Source organism: Trematomus bernacchii, unplaced genomic scaffold (assembly GCF_902827165.1).
Source record: "Trematomus bernacchii unplaced genomic scaffold, fTreBer1.1, whole genome shotgun sequence".
NCBI classification, from domain to species: domain Eukaryota; kingdom Metazoa; phylum Chordata; class Actinopteri; order Perciformes; family Nototheniidae; genus Trematomus; species Trematomus bernacchii.
The window spans coordinates 9,590,287-9,609,115 of NW_022988043.1; the positions used below are offsets into that span (position 1 = coordinate 9,590,287).

Below are 18,829 nucleotides of genomic sequence, written 5' to 3' on the forward strand. Positions count from 1 at the left end.
TGTTTGGAGTCCAAAGCGATCTTCCCAGGGTCCCCTTTCTCAAGGCCGTCGCCGTGGCAACTGACTGACACTGCACATTCCACTATCCCTCCGAGGGTCAGCACAGCCAGCGCTGTCCGGGGTGCATGTGTGTGTGTGGGCCGCACTGACCTTAAACTCTGCAGGGCTACCAAACTGATCCCAGGGGAGGCTTTTTAAAAGTGTGTATGCACAAATATCCGACACACAAACACACACACACACACACACATCACAGACACTGTGAAGCCCAGCCCATCGGGGGCCTCATCAGGCAGACCTTGACCGACACATCTGTCTGTACTTCCCCTGGTTTGTTTTTTGGGTTGGGATCATTGATGAGTTTCTCTTCCTTGCTGCATACTTACAGTAAAGGATTAGCCTGGTCTACCCGAAAACCCATAGAGAGCTGCGAATCAAGGGTGAGCCCACAAGCTAGAACGTAGCAATATCTTGTTATACATATTATAAAATCTAGCACATATTTTAAACATATTTCCAGAAAATCAGGAAAAGACAATGTATATGAAAACATGTTTCCAACCACTGTTATGCAGATATTAGAAGTTGGTACGCTTAAATGAAAAGGATGTGCTGGGGATTTTCTGTTGAAGTGCCATCAAACCACTGCAGAAGAAAAGTGTGAAAAATGACGTAAACACAAAACACGATGCGGGAATATGCCATTTTTATCCGATACTGTATTAAAAGGTAATGGGTTTCTCTTTGGTCCACTCATCTGCTCGTCGTGATGTGCAACACATTTTTAACAGGCTTATTTTTCAGGATGACTTCTATAATCTGGTGGAGGTAAACATCCGTCAGCTCTGATCATAGCTACCGTAAACAACATCTTGGTATGTTTAAAAAGAAACTGTTGAATTTTTTTTAAACAATAGCAAATTCTGCAGCCAACACTATGGTGATGCGTAACAGCTGGTATTGTTTTCACTCTCACTCCCCTGCCAGACTGCACCACCTGTTGGTGTCACACAGAAAACACTCCTGACCTCTTCCTTCAGAGTTGCTGGAGCAGAAATAGATTCTGGTTAAATCCTGGTTTCTGACCGGCTGGATGAAACTTTTTCTGCAGTGATAATGGTTTTTAATGTTTGTCTGAATCTTGTAGTTTCTCTCCTAAAAGGTTAGTGGTTTGTGTTGGGTGTATTCTGATTTGGGATGTAGGATTTGACTCAAAAGGCAGATTAAAAACATGATAACAGAAGAAAAAGACACTGTTGAGGGATATTTTACAGATTCCCTCGGGCCTTCAAATGATTGTTTGGCTCAGGATTACGTTCTCGGAGAACAGCTGTGATCACATAGATCCATAAACCCAACGCATAAAAGTGAAAGCCTCTTAAAGTAAGTTACCATGACTGTATCTTACTATGAGTGCTTCTATGTTTATTTTAATGCATTTCTCTGTTCATTTACTGTCTCACAGTGCAAGAACATATTTAAAAAATGTGCCTTGACTGATAAAGAAAATGTGACAGCCACATTTGTACACACTGGTTTCTAGTACGTGTATATATACAGTAGGTGGGGTAGAGGCAGCTCGGAGATCAGATGACATTCACTATCAGCTTTATCTGTGGCATCATGGAGGATGTGGGAAACACACACACACTGAGCGCACACACACACACACTGAGCACATTGTGGGGTTACCAACGCTGATAGAGATGAGTGTGTTCTAGGAAACCTGTCAGAAGCTATCAGCCTTCACTGATGAATAAATGTGTCAGCTCATTGTGCTGCCCTCCTTGCATACTTCTCAGAAACTCTGATATTTAAGCCAAATATCACTCGAGAGATTCACAGAACTGAGTGCAGTTCCTTGTAAATGAATTAGCTGTGGTTTTTGCACACGAGAAAAAAGACCAATTAGTAAGGCTGATGGAGCAGAAAAAAAGGCAGGGAACGTAGAAACAGTTCTGCCTAATTCTAACAAACTTTTAATCAAGACGGCAATGCCAAAAGATTTAGGCCATAACATATATTCTAATATTTACCAACATCTATAAAGTTCTCGTAATAAGTCAAGAGGACAGAAGACTTTGGACAAAGGACTGCAAACTTCATTTATATCAATGTGTGTATAGGCTATATAACATTAGCAGTTGTCTGTATTATTGCAACATTGGTTAGGACATTGGGAGGTCATGCAGACATTGCCTACTATGCATAGTTACATAATAATCTGTATATTCTATGTGTGTCAGTGTACTAATACTGCTTGAAGAACAAAGAAAACATTTTCCCACCTATCTCTCCTGGCGTATCAGATTGTTTGGATGTTTTCGCCTTGGATTTGAGATATTCACTACTTCTGACGCTGCTCTAATATTTTCTTTGCGGCGCTCGCAGCACTGAAAAATGACATTTGAAAAAATCCAGGATAGTATCTGTTTCCAGAAGAAAAGCATCAGTTTCCCAAGATATCCGCAGACCTGACTGAACAGTTTTCATTGGCGCTACTTTATGTAGTAAACTGTTTTTATTGGGACCGTTTTTGGAGCAAAGACCTAGTTCCAATGGAAAGTGCTGTCAGCGTGTCTGTGAATTATCATGAGCAACCGGCACGTCCTTTCTGCAAAGACACGTTTCTTTGGCAATTAAATGTCAGTCTTAATGCTTAAAGCAGCACAAACTACACGGCACAAGGTCAACGTGATGAAGAATTAGATCTTTGGCTCTGACAAACGTATAAGAGTGATTATTTTTCAATTTGAATATTGACCTTTTCTTATGATATACAACTCATCCGCGTCCAGCTCAACTAATCAAAGTGCAGCTGAAGAAACATGGAAAACTGCGTACTGAAAAACATAGAAAAATAAAGTTTGAAAGCATGGAGGGGTGAGCAAAGTGTGCACTGTGTTTTATATAACATGCACATCACTTTATGACGAACAAAATGTCACAAGTTTGCACAAAATGTATTCAGCAGTGAACTGAAAATAGCTTGTACATGTCTGTCTGCGTTAGTGTCTTCAAGAGATGTGCAGCTCATCCACATCCGTAGAAGATTTGGCATGTGTCCATTTTGGGAGTGTGTGAATGTTTGATGGTCTGTTCTGTGTCTGGAAAAGTCCACTTATTCTACATTTTTTGCAAACAAGTGTTTACTGCATCTTTGCTTTTGTGTGCAATTCTGTAACTAACACATCAAACTCAACTCAATTTCAAGACAAATACATTTTGAGTTGAAATCAGTAGTCCAATAATTAATAATTAATTAATAACTACTTTGATCATTCATTAATCGTCTCGGTAATCTCTCATGCCAAAGATCCAGCTTCTTCATTGAGACGAATTCCAGCCTTGTTTGTCATATAATGTTACTAATTAATTAGCTTTGGGTTTTGGACTTTTAACATTTTGTGATAATCTATTGAGAAAATGTATCAAAAAGCAGCAAATGAAACTGTAATGAAATTGCTCATATCCATATTTATATTGTTGCTATAATGTTTGACCATCTGATATATTGATCTGGTCCCTCTTAATAAATCCATTAGCAGATTTAGATTTAGTCCATGCCTTTTTTCTTTTGTTAACGGCAAAACGTTATTGTCCTTCCCTCCATTCTGCCCCCGTGCCACACCATTGTCTCCGATTCAACCTCACTGGGTCGATTTGCCCCTTACGACTGCACTTCCTGGTACCACTGAGCCAGAACCAGGTTTATACAGAGAAGGAGATCTGATAACATTTTCCACACAGGAGTCAGAGCCAAGGGGGGGGGGGGGGGGGGGGGGGGGGTCGGCCAGAGCCAACTGTAAATGTTTATAACGCAGTACCAAAAGCCACAGTTTGCTTAGTGAGAAGCTACAGCCTCAATTGACAAATCATCCCCACTGGCAGCAGAATCTAAAAAATGAGTCATTTCATCAAACCGAGACGCACAGATCATAAGTAAATGCTGGTTGCGTTGGCTCTGTAATGGAAACCAAACTCTGGGAGAATCAGGGGAGGGGGCTTAGCAGGATTGGAGATGTGGCTCTGGCTAAGGCGGAGTAGAATATACTGGAAAAAATGTGGAGAGGAGAGAAGGGCATAGAAGGCGTCTCTTCTCACACAGGGCTTCTGCAAGGTCCACAAATGTAAGCATTTTAAATTCTACATAGAAACATGTAATACCTTTCCCACAGCAATACTGCTCAAAGCCTAATGACACAAGCAGTCAGGACAATAAGGCCTACATTTCATTATTAAATACATTAGGCCTTCAGTCGGTGTAGAACGGTTTATTATACGAATCCAATAGAACCTGACCATACAGGACTAAGAATATTAATGTTGTATATATGCAAGCTTTGCAGCTTTTGAAGACGTCATATTTGCAACAAAAGTCCTGGCCATATCTTGATCATTGCCTCTTTCCTCATGTCCCTTTTAAGATCCTCTTTGAATGTTATAAGTTCGTTACGGAGATCGCTTTTGAGGTCTTTTATATCGCTACTAATGCTAGCAAGCCCTGCTCTCAATGCTTCAGCTTGATCTTGCTTCTCCACTGCGTCACGTTCAATTTCTTCGTGGTCGATTAATTCTTCCATTGTCGACTGTCCTTGAGTTTTAAGCTTTTCTCCGGCTTCGATGTCCACTCATCTCCTAGTTTATAACATTTGTATATCGAGTTTGTAAAATTGAGTGGGGTGATATTTACCGACTTGGGCTGCGTCTAACACAGTGGTTCTCAAACTTTTTCTGTCAGGCCCCCCCTTTGGAGAAAAAAGAAAGTCGGGCCCCCGCCAACACAAATTGTCAGGCTCAGTGGCGGCGCCAGATATTTATTTTGGGGGTGCTGTGGGGTAGCTTGACGTTTCATAGAGGGTGCTCAAACATTTAGGGTTTCCCATTAATGTACCGGGCGCTACAGTGGAACTTTCTACTTCAACAATCCCCACGCACATACACAGTGTGACAGTTACAATGAAGGCTCGAGGCATATAGGTGTAAGCAGGGGTAAAGTGCTATTTTTATAGGTGGTGTGTGTACCTCGCATAGGGGGGTCCGGGGGCATGCTCCCCCGGGAAGATTTATTTTAAAATATTGAAGTTAAATGCATCAATCTGGTGCACTTTCAGAGCAAAATGAAGAGATCTATGGATACCTCTCTCAACACCCATTTGAAACAGAACTGTAAACAGATTTACTTTTTCTTTATGGATATTTTACAAATCACCCTTTTAAATGTTATTCTTTTTTTACTGTCATATAGTATTTCAAACCTGTTTTTCATTTATTCTCTTATTTTTTTATAACTATAATGATCATATAAACGTGTGCCTCGGAAATAATTGTTTACATTAATGGTGACCAAAACGTTTGAGACCCACTGAGATAACACTGAGAGTCCTTTAGCTCACTGAGTCTCTCAGTCTGACAGGAGAGGACTCTCCTCCACCTTGTTGTTGAAAAAGCTCCTTATATCAGTTAGCGTAGCTCGCTAGCACCAGAAGCTAACAACAACGATCTCCGGTACGCTCTCTTTCTCTCGCTCGCGCACGCACACAAAATGGCTCGTTCCACACACACACACAGAGCCGAGCTTTAATGAAACACAGAGACCCAGACGTAATAGTACTGTATTTTATCATATTATTTTCGAATCAATAATTTTTCAAATTATGATTTTTCTTCTTTTTTTTTTAATAACCATTTTTCCTCCTGGTCTCTCGCGCCCCCCCTGTCATGCCTCTGTGCCCCCCACTTTGAGAACCACTGGTCTAACCCGTCCGCCATCTTGCTGGAAGTCAATCCTTGCCTCTTTAAGCAAATGATGTCGAGCAGAGTGCCGTCCACAGAGTATGATCATTAATAAAGAGTCACCAGTTGAGCTATGTGTGCCACAGGACAAGACTTCAAACACTCTGATACCGCAAAGCATGTCACCTTCCTTGTTGCATGCAATGACACTTACTTCCAACATGACTTAATGCTGTTTGGTAACATCATATTGTTTGCAGTGTGTGTGTCTGTAGGGGTAATGATGAATAAGGAGAACATAGGCCAGGAGAAAACTGATGAGGGTGTTGCACAGCTTTGCTCTGGGGGCTTTCCACATGCAACTCAGCAAGGTCATGTGCACTGGCACTGTGGTTGTAGGTCACACATGCACGCACGCAAGTCCAACAAAGAGGTTATGAGCGGCGGGGAAGCACACATTTCCGATGTATGAACGGTTAAATGTTATTATATCACCAAAGGGAAGCTATGTGTTGAATAGAGTATTCATTAATGCAGGCAGAGACAGCATCTTCATCAGAAAGACACACAGAGCTAGAAAGAGACGCAGCGAGAGATCTGACAAACATCTTGACCACATGACTCTAACCACTCCACTTCCTTTAGATGTTTCTATAGATTTTGTGTCCCGCACACAGACACACACACACAAACACACAACACTCCTCCCACACTGAGACATTTTCCACACAGAGATGTTTTTCACTCTGTTTGAGAAGACAGTTTTTCTGCGTCCTTTAAACTAAATTAAAAAAAGAAATTGAACAAGGTGTGATAGGGAAAAGCTGCTGTAGTAAACCGTGTGAGCGGTGTGCAGATTATATATAAAACATGTGCTTTGCAATCACAAACCTTATATCAAAGAACACAATAATCCAGATCAAAAGTTAAAGCAGTAGTTGTGAAATGCACATACTGTGTGTAGTCTAATACTTCTGAGAGGTTGCAGTTCTTTGAAGATGATGGCTATATTTAAAGTGCTTTGCTTGGAAATGTGTGGGTTTTAACTTGGATCTTTCTGTGACTCACTCTGTTCCTAACAAGAGTCATTACTGCAGACTTTGGCAGCACTGGTTTTATACTCTTAATGAGTCTTAATCCCTCAAGTATGTCATGCACGTGTGGTGTGTGAGGACTCTAAATTTATAAGCATCGTGCTATAAGACATATTAAATGTGTATGTATGAGAGTCTATGCACCCACCTACGACAAGAAGATTAATCATCTATGAAGATGTTCCACTCCCTAAGGTTTACCACAAAGTGAAATGACACATTTGAGTGATAAATCATCTATTTGTTGTGGTCACAGAAACTAGCATAAACACATATCCTGGTTTTTAGAAATCTAACCACACTGAGCAGTATTCTTGAGATTGGAAATGTGTCAATGATCCACATTTCTGATCGCCAGGACTGCATATCTTTTCAGTTTATTTTGGTAAATCAAGATCCTCCTACAACCCTGCAAATGACAAAGCACCCAGGACATTGGATCATTTCATTGGAACCAACACGATGCCAAACAACCACAGATATTATTTCTATTGGGATTTTCAAACTCAGAGCCAACTGGAAGGCTGCCTGAATATCTTCTCAGGCTTTGTTCTCACAACATTTTGGACAACATTTCCCGCGGATCTCGTGGGCTGTGCACGATAAAGATCTGTTGTGACGCAAAATGAAAAGGAAGCGCTGGACAAGTTCAGACAGGCCTGCAGAGAGAAACTTAAAAGCAGAACCTTTAAATTATCTAGTTTAATGAACCAAACAGGAGAACAGCAACTCCCACGCGTCACTATTCATCAAGATCTGTCTGGTTAGTAGAAATGTGTTGCATGACATTCACATATGTACATGTGGTGAACACACAGTACCTAAGTGAGCATGAGCACCCACGCACATGTCTAGAACCATTATGACTCAGTCACTTCTTGTGTAGCCTTCATGAAACTCAATCCCTGGAAAGAGAAATATGGTTTTGACTGATGAAATAATCTCTGCTCTAAATGTGTGTATATGAGCAGAGGCTATCTGGAAGTACGGCACGATGCCCAGACTGGTGGCTACTTCCATCAGGCCTCTGCCAAATACAAATTGTTAGACCAAAATATGATGTTTAAATGTGACTAAAACAAAAAGCAGCAAGCAGGAAGCAGGAGGTTTTACTTCAATTAATCAGGGTGGCAACAAACGATGATTTTCATTATCAATGAATTGGAATAAGCAATGTCTCCGGAAGAAGAAGGGCTGAAGAAAAAAAAACTAAGATATAATCTAAGGTGATATTTCCGTATCCGACAAATGTATCAGTTCTGTGACATTACTCGTTTGGCAAAATTAACAAATACAAAACTGTTTGCAACAGTCTTCTTTAATGTTGAGACTTCTCACATGTGTTGTGATAACTTAGCAACCTTAATTTACCTAAATAGTATAACACCTAGCCACCTTAATCTCGCTGTATCTGTCCTCCTCTCTGCTGGTTGTCTACCTAACTTTCAGTCAGTCAGTCAGTCAGTCAGTCAGTCAGTCAGTCAGTCAGTCAGTCAGTCAGTCAGTCAGTCAGTCAGTCTCATGTCGCCGGCTGCTGCTGGGTTTCCTGTGTGTCTCTTGGTTAGTTTCATTCTGTTTCTGCTTCAGCACACTGGGGCCCATATGTTCTGAGCTTTAGTTGTGGTATGCAAGAGAGCCAAATTAACGCTGCATGTTGCCATATGAGAGACTGAAGTACAACAAGTAACACAGAACAGATGGACATCAGAGTCTGCTCGCTGGAAAAGTATTTTCCACTGATGTTGCAAACTCCTCTCTTACCGTCCCTGAGAGAAAAAGGAAAACACAGCAGAGATGCAAAGAAATGCGTGTACAAAATAAAAATAGAGGGTATAGAAGAACATCACGCATTGTGACTTCTAATAACCTCAATTATGTTGGTTTTCTAAGAAGGCCCGTTACTGGAACGTTTTCTGTTTTCTTTTTACTGAAGGCTGAGATAAACGTTTCACATGATGCTGACAAAATAGAACAAACGAAGACAAAGCTTTCACCATATATGTCAACAACATATAGGAAAAAGTGTGAGAGAGCACGAACACATACAGATTGAGAAGGACAAACTGCAACAGCAACATGATACACAGGCACATGAACACACAAGCATGAAATAAAAAACATGTGGGAAGGATTAAGAGCTGGAAAAAAACTCATGCAAAAGCACAAACACACATATACACACACACACACACACACACACACACACACACACACAGATGAGATGAGAGGGTGGTGATTAAGATAAGTCTACAGGAGGTCTGAGGAAACGTATCCGCCATCAGACTGCTGCAGTCTGTGGGAACTGACTCTGGAAGACAGAATAACACTTTTTCCTGGCAAGACGCTAACCCTTGTCTGTAACCATGACTACTGTACGTTAGATTAAAGGAAAAGTAGGAATCGCTGTAGAAACAACGACCTTATTTAAGAGAGACAGTCAAAGTTGAGGAAGCTTATGAGGTAACTGGCGTGTGGCGTAGTGGTCTAGTGCATTGGTGTTTGGATCAGGGGAGCACAGGTTCAAACCCCACTGAAGTCAGCATGTCGTTGTGTCCCTGGGCAAGACACTTCACCCCAAAATTGCTCCTGTGGGGATTGCCCACAGTATTGAGTATTTAAGTCGCTTTGGATAAAAGCGTCTAACAAGTAACATGTAATGTAATGTAACTCCAAAGTGTAAGAAAAACTGCTCAGATACAGAAAAGTAGGTTGATGATTAAATAATCTAAAATAACAGAGCAGGATGGGGATGTTGTTTTATTATGTGTCACAGTGTAAGGTTGATCTCATGGAGACACATGTAGCACAACTTTAAAGGCCGAGACAAGATAGACACTTTAAGGTTAAGGTCTGAGGCCGCAATAAAGACTTCTGCTTGTTTCAGCTGACATAACAAGATTCACTTCTGCAATAACACAACAGTTATATAGCCTTGGCTATTAGCTCATTCCATCTACAAAACAAACTCAATCTAAACCCTGCTTATATAACTGGCAGTTTATTAAGCAATTAAGAACAACACATTGTTATTATAGGCAGAGCGGAACAGCAGAAGTGTTGGATTTAATCCGTCGCCTGCTTGTTGAAAAGCTTGAATCTTCAATTTGCCCTGAATTCCCCCTCCAGGGATCGATGAATGCTTCTAATCTTATCTTAGTAATGTTCCCAGCAAAACAAATGGATCACATGCGTGAGTGCAACAAGTAGATTGTCATGGGAAGAAATGTTACATCTTTTTTCATCCAATTAACTAATTCGATTAGGATGACTTTAATGTACTCAAATTCACTTTATTGGTGCTAAATATACGAATGTTGGAATGATACAATCCTGCTGGAACATTTTTCATCTTCAAATGGCAAATTGAAGAGTTTAACTAGTATTGCTGTCTACAGACTATTAGTATTTTCACAGCAAATAAAGAAGCATGAAAGAGATCATGTCCTCATTAATTAAAGCTGTAACCTCAAGAAGTTTGATTTTGTTTAATAGTTGTTTTGTTTGAACCACAACTGTAATGCTATCTTTGCAGTCATTTGTCAGTAGTTTACTCAATTTCTCTTTAAATAGTTTGATTTTTTTTATTCCAATGATGGATGACAGACTAGAATCCTGGAAAGACAAATCCAGTCATTCACACGAGGCCAAAAGATGAAAAGATGTAATAAATGGAAGCAGAAAATCTGAATCTAAGTGTGTTTACATTTCTTTCAGTTGCTTGTTGTTTGGTGGGGTCTTAAAAGGTACCAGGCGTGGTTTCACCTGATAGCTTAAAGCTGCGTTTAGACTGACATTAGCTCTGCATAAAAAGCCTCGCTCAACTTTTACCCTGACAGGGCGCTGCGCCTTGACTGGAGCTTTCTCACGCGAACACATTATCAGTTTCCATGCAGCTTCCTTTTTAGTGCAAAACGAGCTCACTGATATTACGGCTGTTTTTCACACAGAAAGATGTACAGAAAAATACATATGAACACTTCCCATTGATTAGAATCTACTGTGCAGCCACGAAATGTGTGCGGGCCGCATGCTCAAGCGTGGTTCCAACGAAGACGTGTGAAAACCTCATTTGCATTCACAAAAAAGCAACTGTACAAACACACTATCAGTGTATTACCCAGCAACCCCAACATAGTGCAATGTGCATTTGAATAACTTCTTTTTAGGGTGAAAGGCATGTGCTTTTCTTCTTGTGTATGTTAAGATGTGTGCATGAAAGGCCACCACTCTCCTTCCTTTTAAGGCCATTTCCAAGGCTTAAACTCTCTGCCCTGCCAAGCTCACACACAGCAGCAGTGCAGTTGGTTAACTAGCAGCATTGCAATCAGCCATGAAAATCATGGCAATGCCTTTCCAAGCTTATCAAATATGCATGCACGTACACACACTGGCTCTATCATCAAACTCAATTACCATCATGCACCATGGTCAGGGCGGCAGCTGGCGGAAGAGGGGCGAAAGAGAAAACGACACACACACACACACACACACACACCACACACACACCACACACACACACACACACACACACACCCACACACACACAACACACACACAACACACACACACACACACACACACACACACACAACACCACAACACACACACACACACACACACACACACACACACACACACACACACACACACACACACACACACACACACACACACACACACACACACACACACACACACACACACACACACACACACACACACACACACACACACACACACACACACACACACACACACACACCACACACACACACACACACACACACACACACACACACACACACACACACACACACACACACACACACACACACACTTTAGGATCTTAGGGAAGCCGTGCAGCCCCATCTGCAGAGTTTTATGCTACGAGGTCTCGTGTGGAGCCAGGCATGCAACTTAGAAAAAACATCCTGCTGTGTTGTGATGAGTTTTCAAGAAAGCTTGCTTGAAAAAGCTAGTTGTAAAATATGAAATCTCATTTACATTTATGTTTGTAGTTGTTTTATCAAATGAGGCTAAGCATTAAGTAAAAACTAGAACCGTTGTGTATGACTTTAGCAAACCCCAACAAACAGGAAATAGTGTAGGAAGCTTATCTACTAACCAAAGAGCCAAAGAAGACATGGACTTTCAGATTGTTTGAGGTAATTTAGCCCAAAAATGCCACACTGGGCAAATGCTTTGTTGCATGCACGTGCAAAAATGACTATCGTTTAGAAACATGTGGCTGTACTCAACATGGCACATATCATTTAAATCCATCTCCACTCGTAAAAAAAAAAAGTGACTCCATTTCCTCAAGCTTCTTTAATCAGGTTGAAGGGCAACTATCTCTTATCGTATCTTAAGAGGTTCGATCAGTGTGAAACGAATGATGGCGTTTTAACAGCAACACTGCTACTACTGAGTTTCCATTAGTCTTAGCTGTGACTGGCCTTGTATTATCACTCTTTGGCTTTTTCAGCTAGTTTAACACATGCTTAACATCAGAGCACGGTTACAAAAACAAACCAATCACTGAAGTCAAATATGTGATGAAAACCCTAAATGAAACACAGCATTTTCTTAGATAATGTCATCACGGCTTTGGTCTTGTTTTGTCATGTGGTGAACTGTACCAAAAAGGGGCTTCTTAGATGCAGCAAAAATACCGTTCATGTAAACAAAACAAACACAGAGAAAAGAGATGATTTGAAAAAGGAGGGGGGAACCCCTGCGACTAAAACAGCTGCAAACAGGAAATGACTTTGAGCTTGTGTGTGTGTTATTTAGAGCATGCATTTGTTACACAGCTTGGCAAACTGGCAATAATCAACTCTTAGTATGCTTGTGTGGGTTTCCATCTTATTGAAGTACACAAAGGCCTATCCATCTTGCACAGATATGAAACACAAGTTGAGCAACCTGCCAGATGGTATATGTTTCAGTTGTGTGCAGATTTCTGAGAAGAAGCTCAACATTTGCAAGAACTGCAGACGCATATTCTTGTTCAACACAGTCCTATGAAAGCAGGCATCTGCTGTACCAAGAACAGTAACCGAGGAATTGTCAGCCATCGAGTATAGGCCGTTCAAAACAATGTCAACAATGCGATAATCTATGAATGTGGGATATATTTGTATTTTCTTTTTCTATTTTCTAAGTAAACCAGTACCAATTCACAAATGTTGTGATGTTGATAGTTTTTACCCTCTACTTTTATCAATGCTGAAAAACTCGAAAGAACTGCAGCCACTTCTGGGACCAAAATTGTTGCTGCACTGCAAGAAACAGGCAGGAATTACAGAACATACACTTAGCTGGACTTTGATGTGATTAGCTTAGTTTAGCCAAACACACATTTTGGTTTCGATTTGTAGTTTTGGATGTGGATGAACTATTTTTTGGCAAAAAAGGTCCAGCACGGATGTGAAACTACTATACTGATCAGTACAATCTGAAAGTGGTTACTGCCACTGCTTTCACAAACATCCACTCAATAATATCAACTCAATATCTTTGGTCTTTGGACGGACAAAACAAGGCATTTCAAGACATCAACCTTGACTTTTAGATACTGGGAAAAAAAATGTTCAATGGTTTCTAATATTTGAATCAACCAAACGATTTCTTGATGACTTGAATATTTGGCAGATCGGTTGATAACAAAGCTAATCATTAGTTGCAGTTCTAATTTAAATGGCATATGTGTGTACTTATGTAGGCATGAGCAAATGTTTTTACCTTTGGAGGATCATAGAGCTCCAACTGGTACCTCTCCCCTCCTCCTCTTCCTCTTCCTCCTCCATCTTGAGCGTCCCTGATCCTCCTGACCAGCAGGCGGCAGCGTTGCCAGCGGTGCTGAGTGTCTGAGATAGTGTCGTCCACCAGCAGGTACCTCAGCTGCTCCGCCTTACAGCAGCCGCTCGCCTCCGACCTCCTCTGCTTCAGGCTGCCAACGCGTAACCACGGGAAACGATCCAGGAAGTTAGAGCCCACTCCGGCCTTAGTCATGTGTGAAGAGACCAGCGGCGTGGCTTCAGAGTTCAGACAAGAGGAAGAGTGGGATGAGGAGGAGGAGGAGGACCCTTCCTCATTGGTAGAGGGAATCCCACTTACTCTGTCACCATTAATTGGGAGGGTGTTGGTGCTGGGGTTGCTAGGAGACAGGTCCTGGGATGGGGGGGTGTTGTACTGTTTTTTGAAAAGCCGTCTCACTGAATGCTGGATTTGGCTGACAGAGAAATGTGTGACTTCAGCGTGTGTAGGGTTGGAGGTTGAGATGTCAGAGGAGTACCGTTCTGATACCAGACTTCGATCAGTGGCAGAGATCTCCTCGCTGCTATGGCTACGAATCACCAATGACCCGCTGCCGATGCTACGAGTCGACCCTGTGAGCGTCACCGGGTTACCTGATAACGAGTTTCCCGCGGCACATCGCAGCGGCTGCTCCTGTTCCCGACTCACCACCAGTGGCTCCACCTTTGGTGACACCACAGTGAAGAGAGCCGCTCCAACACTCGGCCGGCCCGCCTCTCGATAGTCCTGCACCCCGGACAACGATGTGATCCGCAATCGACCAATCACACCTTGTGATGGAAGGGGAGTGGGCACTGGAGTGGTGGGGGGGACACTACCAGTACCAGTGAAGCATGTGTTCTGGCTGAGCGGAGTGCCATCTTTGTCGACCTCGCAGCTGAAGTGTTGCTGGAAGAGGTCGGTGAACTGCTTGGAGAAGTTTTCTGGTGGGAGAACGTCATGTTGTGCTCGCTCTCTGGCGAAGCTCCGGTAGTGTCCAGCCAGCTGCCGGGCTGTGGCGATGGCGTGAAGCTCGCAGAATTCCCTCCAGCCTCTGGGGGGCGCTGCCACGCCTGGGCCCTCTCCTGCTGTTGTGCTGGTGTTGGCTGGATGGATAGTGTTACCATTCATTGCAGTAACCAGACCGGCTGAGAATCACTGCTGCGAGACAAAGAAAGTCGAAAAGAGACAGAAAAAGATGGAAGGTGGGAAAAGAGGTGGGGGCCGAGGGGTTGATTTGGAGATATGTGGAAGGATGGAAAGTTTAGGAAAGAGGATTGAGGGACAAACAAAAGAGAGATATGGAAATGCAATTAGAGGCAAATCAAGATCATTTAAAGTAAAGAACTGGAGTACTGAAGATGGAACTGGACAAAAAAGTCAGAACTTGTCTTTGAACTACTTAAGACTTCCAAAAGGTTCAAATATTGAGAAAGGACAGCCAAAAGTCGGATTTGATCTGAGCTCCATCTTAAACAGAACAAATTGGATTACATTGGCCTGCAAAGAATCTCTGGCAATCAACCAGTCATGGAGTATCTTAATAGATAAGGAAGGCCGCAGTTCACTCAAAGGACAACTGGTAACCGTTCAATTTGTGGGAAAACAGTCAATTCAATCAAGTGCAAAAACATTGTGCGTGCGTATATGAGAGAAAAACTCTAGGAAATCTGAAAGCCTGGAAGATGAAAGAAAGAATGAAGAGAGTAAAATGCAGTCAATACAAATGACTAAATGACTTCCAAATGTGACATGGATGCCAGAGAGTGAAGTGTTTGAAATGAATGAAAACAGTAATCAGTCATTGGGACAAACACTGAATGAGGCCCTGACTAGAGGAAGTACGGTTAGATCATTTCTCAATCCACCACACTGCCTGCTGGCCATCTGTGTGTTAAGGTGTTTACACGCGACATATTTCAGTTTCTTCTGCTTTTTTATTTAAAGCCTATTTCATGTCAGAACCATTACAGACCGCAATTGCTTAACACATTTTCTTGCTCCATTCTTCTCCTTCTGTCCCAAAACACCAACAACTTTAATAATATAGTCAATAAAAAAAGGAGCTTACTTTGAACCCATATCCATATGCAGCAGATAATGATCCAACATACTCGTTTACACTTAACTCCTGACCCATGAAAAAAAGTCATTACTGCGCACAAAAGGTTTCCGATGACAATTTAGAATGCAAGCTGATTAAATGCTGAAAGTTCGATATGTCTCTGGTAAAAGTTGCTTTGAAGTCATTTTTCGGTCACTTTGCCATTCTTTTGAGAGCAGGCTATAACAATATAAAAGGAAATCCAGAAATGACATTCACCAAAGTTCCCAACTTCCTGGACTGAAATCCTGGACGCAGCGATTATAAAGTGGTCTTCTATTTTTCCAGGGGCTTTTTTGTGGGGAGGGATTTATTTTTCGCATACATTGAGGAGGTGGTGCTTTGGTGGGTGGCCTATGACAGCTTGGCCTCTGCTTATTGTTATTCACTGTTCAGTGCTTCACTTCTGCAGCATGCTGATACACTGTATGTTATTTCTTCATTTTGTACATTTTATATCTTTGTAAAACGCTGTAGGTTTGGCTTATCCTATTATGAACAACACATTAGCTACTTAAAAAAAATTATTTCTATTTTCAACAGTCTGCTCTTCTACATCGCATGTGTTCTTACCTATCCACCATGGTCAACTAACTGCTACATTTGATTTGAACCAAATGAGACAATGGTTAAGGAGTTAACCACAGGAATGAGGAAACAGGATGCATTCAACGAGAGCACTGCCCCTGTTCTTTATACAACACTGACCCCGAGTACGCTTAACACATAGTCGCAGATTATTGGTAGGAGGAAGGACGCATATTAAAAGAACCACAAAAGGCCTTAGCTGATGCAACAGTCGAGCCTCTTGGATGATACAACGTTGTATAATCAGCCGTAGAGTTGCTGTTAATGAAGTAGAAGGGCAGTCATGTAACAAAATATTGAGTTCAAATAGAGATTCATCAAGTTATTCGGTGAATAAATGTGTCCGATTCAAACTATAGCATGAAAAAGATGCATCGGTTGCAAAGAGAGGTTATTTCAACAAAAGCAGATGGTGGAATTTCTCACCATGAAAGAAATACTAGCAAGAACACACGGATGTCTGAAGCAGCAGAAGACGTTTTAAATACAAATGCATCATATACAAACTGAAACTCATTACTATACTTCTGCTTCCACCCATGCTTTCTACAAATAAGCAACAGTTATACAAAGTCAAACTAAGACCTCCGCTACAGTGATATTAAAATAGGTTATCATTCTCAAACCACAACATGTGGTACATTTACATACCATCTTCCTCCGACGCAGCATAGAAGTGTCTATTCTAAATACAGGTAGTGCGTGCGTGCGAGTGTGAGGGGAGGGGGGGGGTCAGAGACTGTGGTCTAACAGATCAGCGAAAACCACAAGAAACAGAAGAGAGACAGGGGGGGGTCGTAGTTGGGCTAAACATGGAGTTGCATGTCTTGTTATCTCGCGGCTCACATCTCTCTCTCCCTCTCGTGTCCTAAGCGACGACATTCAGAGACGAAAAGTGGTGAATTCTTGAGATTGCAAAAAAGTCTGCGAATCTTTTCATCATCAAACACACCAGGGGGACACGTGCGTCAGGGAAGGAGTGAAAACTTGGTACCATGAAATATTGCATCACTGAAGTTCCTGGATATCATGTCCTGTCACAACAACCAATTCCCTTCCTGTAACTTTTCAGAGCATGCTCAGTGTGTGCCCCCTTGTGCCCCTCCAGCTGCCCGCCCCCCCCCCCCCCAGAAGCCGGTTTCTATCTGCCGGGCCAGCCCAGCGATGACTCAGCACTGACTCACTGACTACATAACATGCGCACACTCAAACACATGCATACATACACACACACACTTCCTCCGGCTGTATCCCTCTGGGGGCTCGGCCGTCTCCGTTCCCATGGTTTTCCCTTTCTTTTCATCCTCTGTGTCCTCTGGTATGAGCATCTCCAGATGTGTTTGGATTCTTGCTGCCTTCACTTTCACCTTGACTGGGGGACTGACGGGGCCACGTTCAAGATGTGAGGGAAACCAAAAAGACTAAGACGGTTGGGAGTTTGTTCTTATCCTGGACCTCTTACCTCAACGCTCTTATCATCTCTTTGTTTTGCTAGACAGCGTTCAGCAGGAGAGGACAGACCAAATCAAACACAATGAGTTTCAAATGGAAAACATTCCTGCACAAAAGAGCCCAAGTTCCTAAATCCCTCATTTCTTTTTTCCTTTCTTCCTTCCTCAACTTACTCATCACTCCCCCCCCCCCCTCTTCCTCAATGGCTGGTTTCTTCATTGTGGCACACACACACACGCACACAGAGTGATTGCTTTCTCCGTCTCTCTCATGTGCTTTACAGAAATCTGGCACAGCTTGTCCAGCAGCACTGACTCCACGAGAAACCTGAGACACTGCTGTCCGATGTCCACATCAGATGCAGGTTTGTTGGCAAGAACGAAATGTAGTTTAACCAAACCATTGCTCCTGTGTGCATGTCCCACATGACTGATTAAGTACAGAGGTTGCAGCTTATAGAAACCACCGTTTAAAACATCATAGTGACATCTACAATCCTTAGAAGTCTTTTGCCTACTAGACAGCTGTACAAGCCCAACTGTAGAACATATTCTGCCTGGAAAGCAGGTTTTGACTGACTGATATTTAAAGAGATATAGTACAAACTCTCTATCCTAACATCTGACATGAGGTCTACCAAATTTGAAGAAGCAACTCGTTTCTCAAGCAAACAGCTTTTCTATATTGCCATCACTTTTATTTGAATATCTTTATGTGGGTAGGAACATTTTGGCAACTTCAATTTGTCACTTCGGGCTCTGAGAATCTCACGAGGCAATTTTCACAGTTCTTTGACCATTAGTTAAAAAGTGAACCAGCCGATAAATCCAGGATAAAAAAGAATTGCTGTGGAGCGGATGTTAGGGAGGTAGTCTCCTGGGCACCCTCCAAATGCTTGATAAAGACTATGATCCAAACGGTTCAAATTGTCAATTTAAGTCTGAACCCAGTTACACTTCGGATACAATACATCACATTGGTGTAGTGCAGCTCTTACCGTACCCTCACAACTCTGCTCCTGACACCAAAGGTGGAACTAAACTCATTTAAAAAAAAC

At 42.1% G+C, this 18,829-nt stretch overlaps 1 protein-coding gene across 3 annotated transcripts in view; it reads right to left on the reverse strand.

Annotated features, from left to right (window-relative positions):
• The window catches only part of sh2b3 (SH2B adaptor protein 3), a 46,896-nt gene that overhangs the window by 17,106 nt on the left and 10,961 nt on the right, over nt 1-18,829 (reverse strand). The window contains exons 1-2 of one of the 3 annotated variants that reach the window (XM_034117502.1): nt 16,972-17,023; nt 13,575-14,789 (exon numbers count right to left, since the gene is read on the reverse strand). In XM_034117502.1, coding sequence (XP_033973393.1) covers nt 13,575-14,759 — 1,185 coding nt within the window. In that variant the 5' untranslated portion in view covers nt 14,760-14,789; nt 16,972-17,023. Of the gene's footprint in view, nt 1-13,574; nt 14,790-16,971; nt 17,024-18,829 lie in introns of those variants that run through there. The other 2 variants (XM_034117500.1, XM_034117501.1) reach the window with 2 other exon arrangements.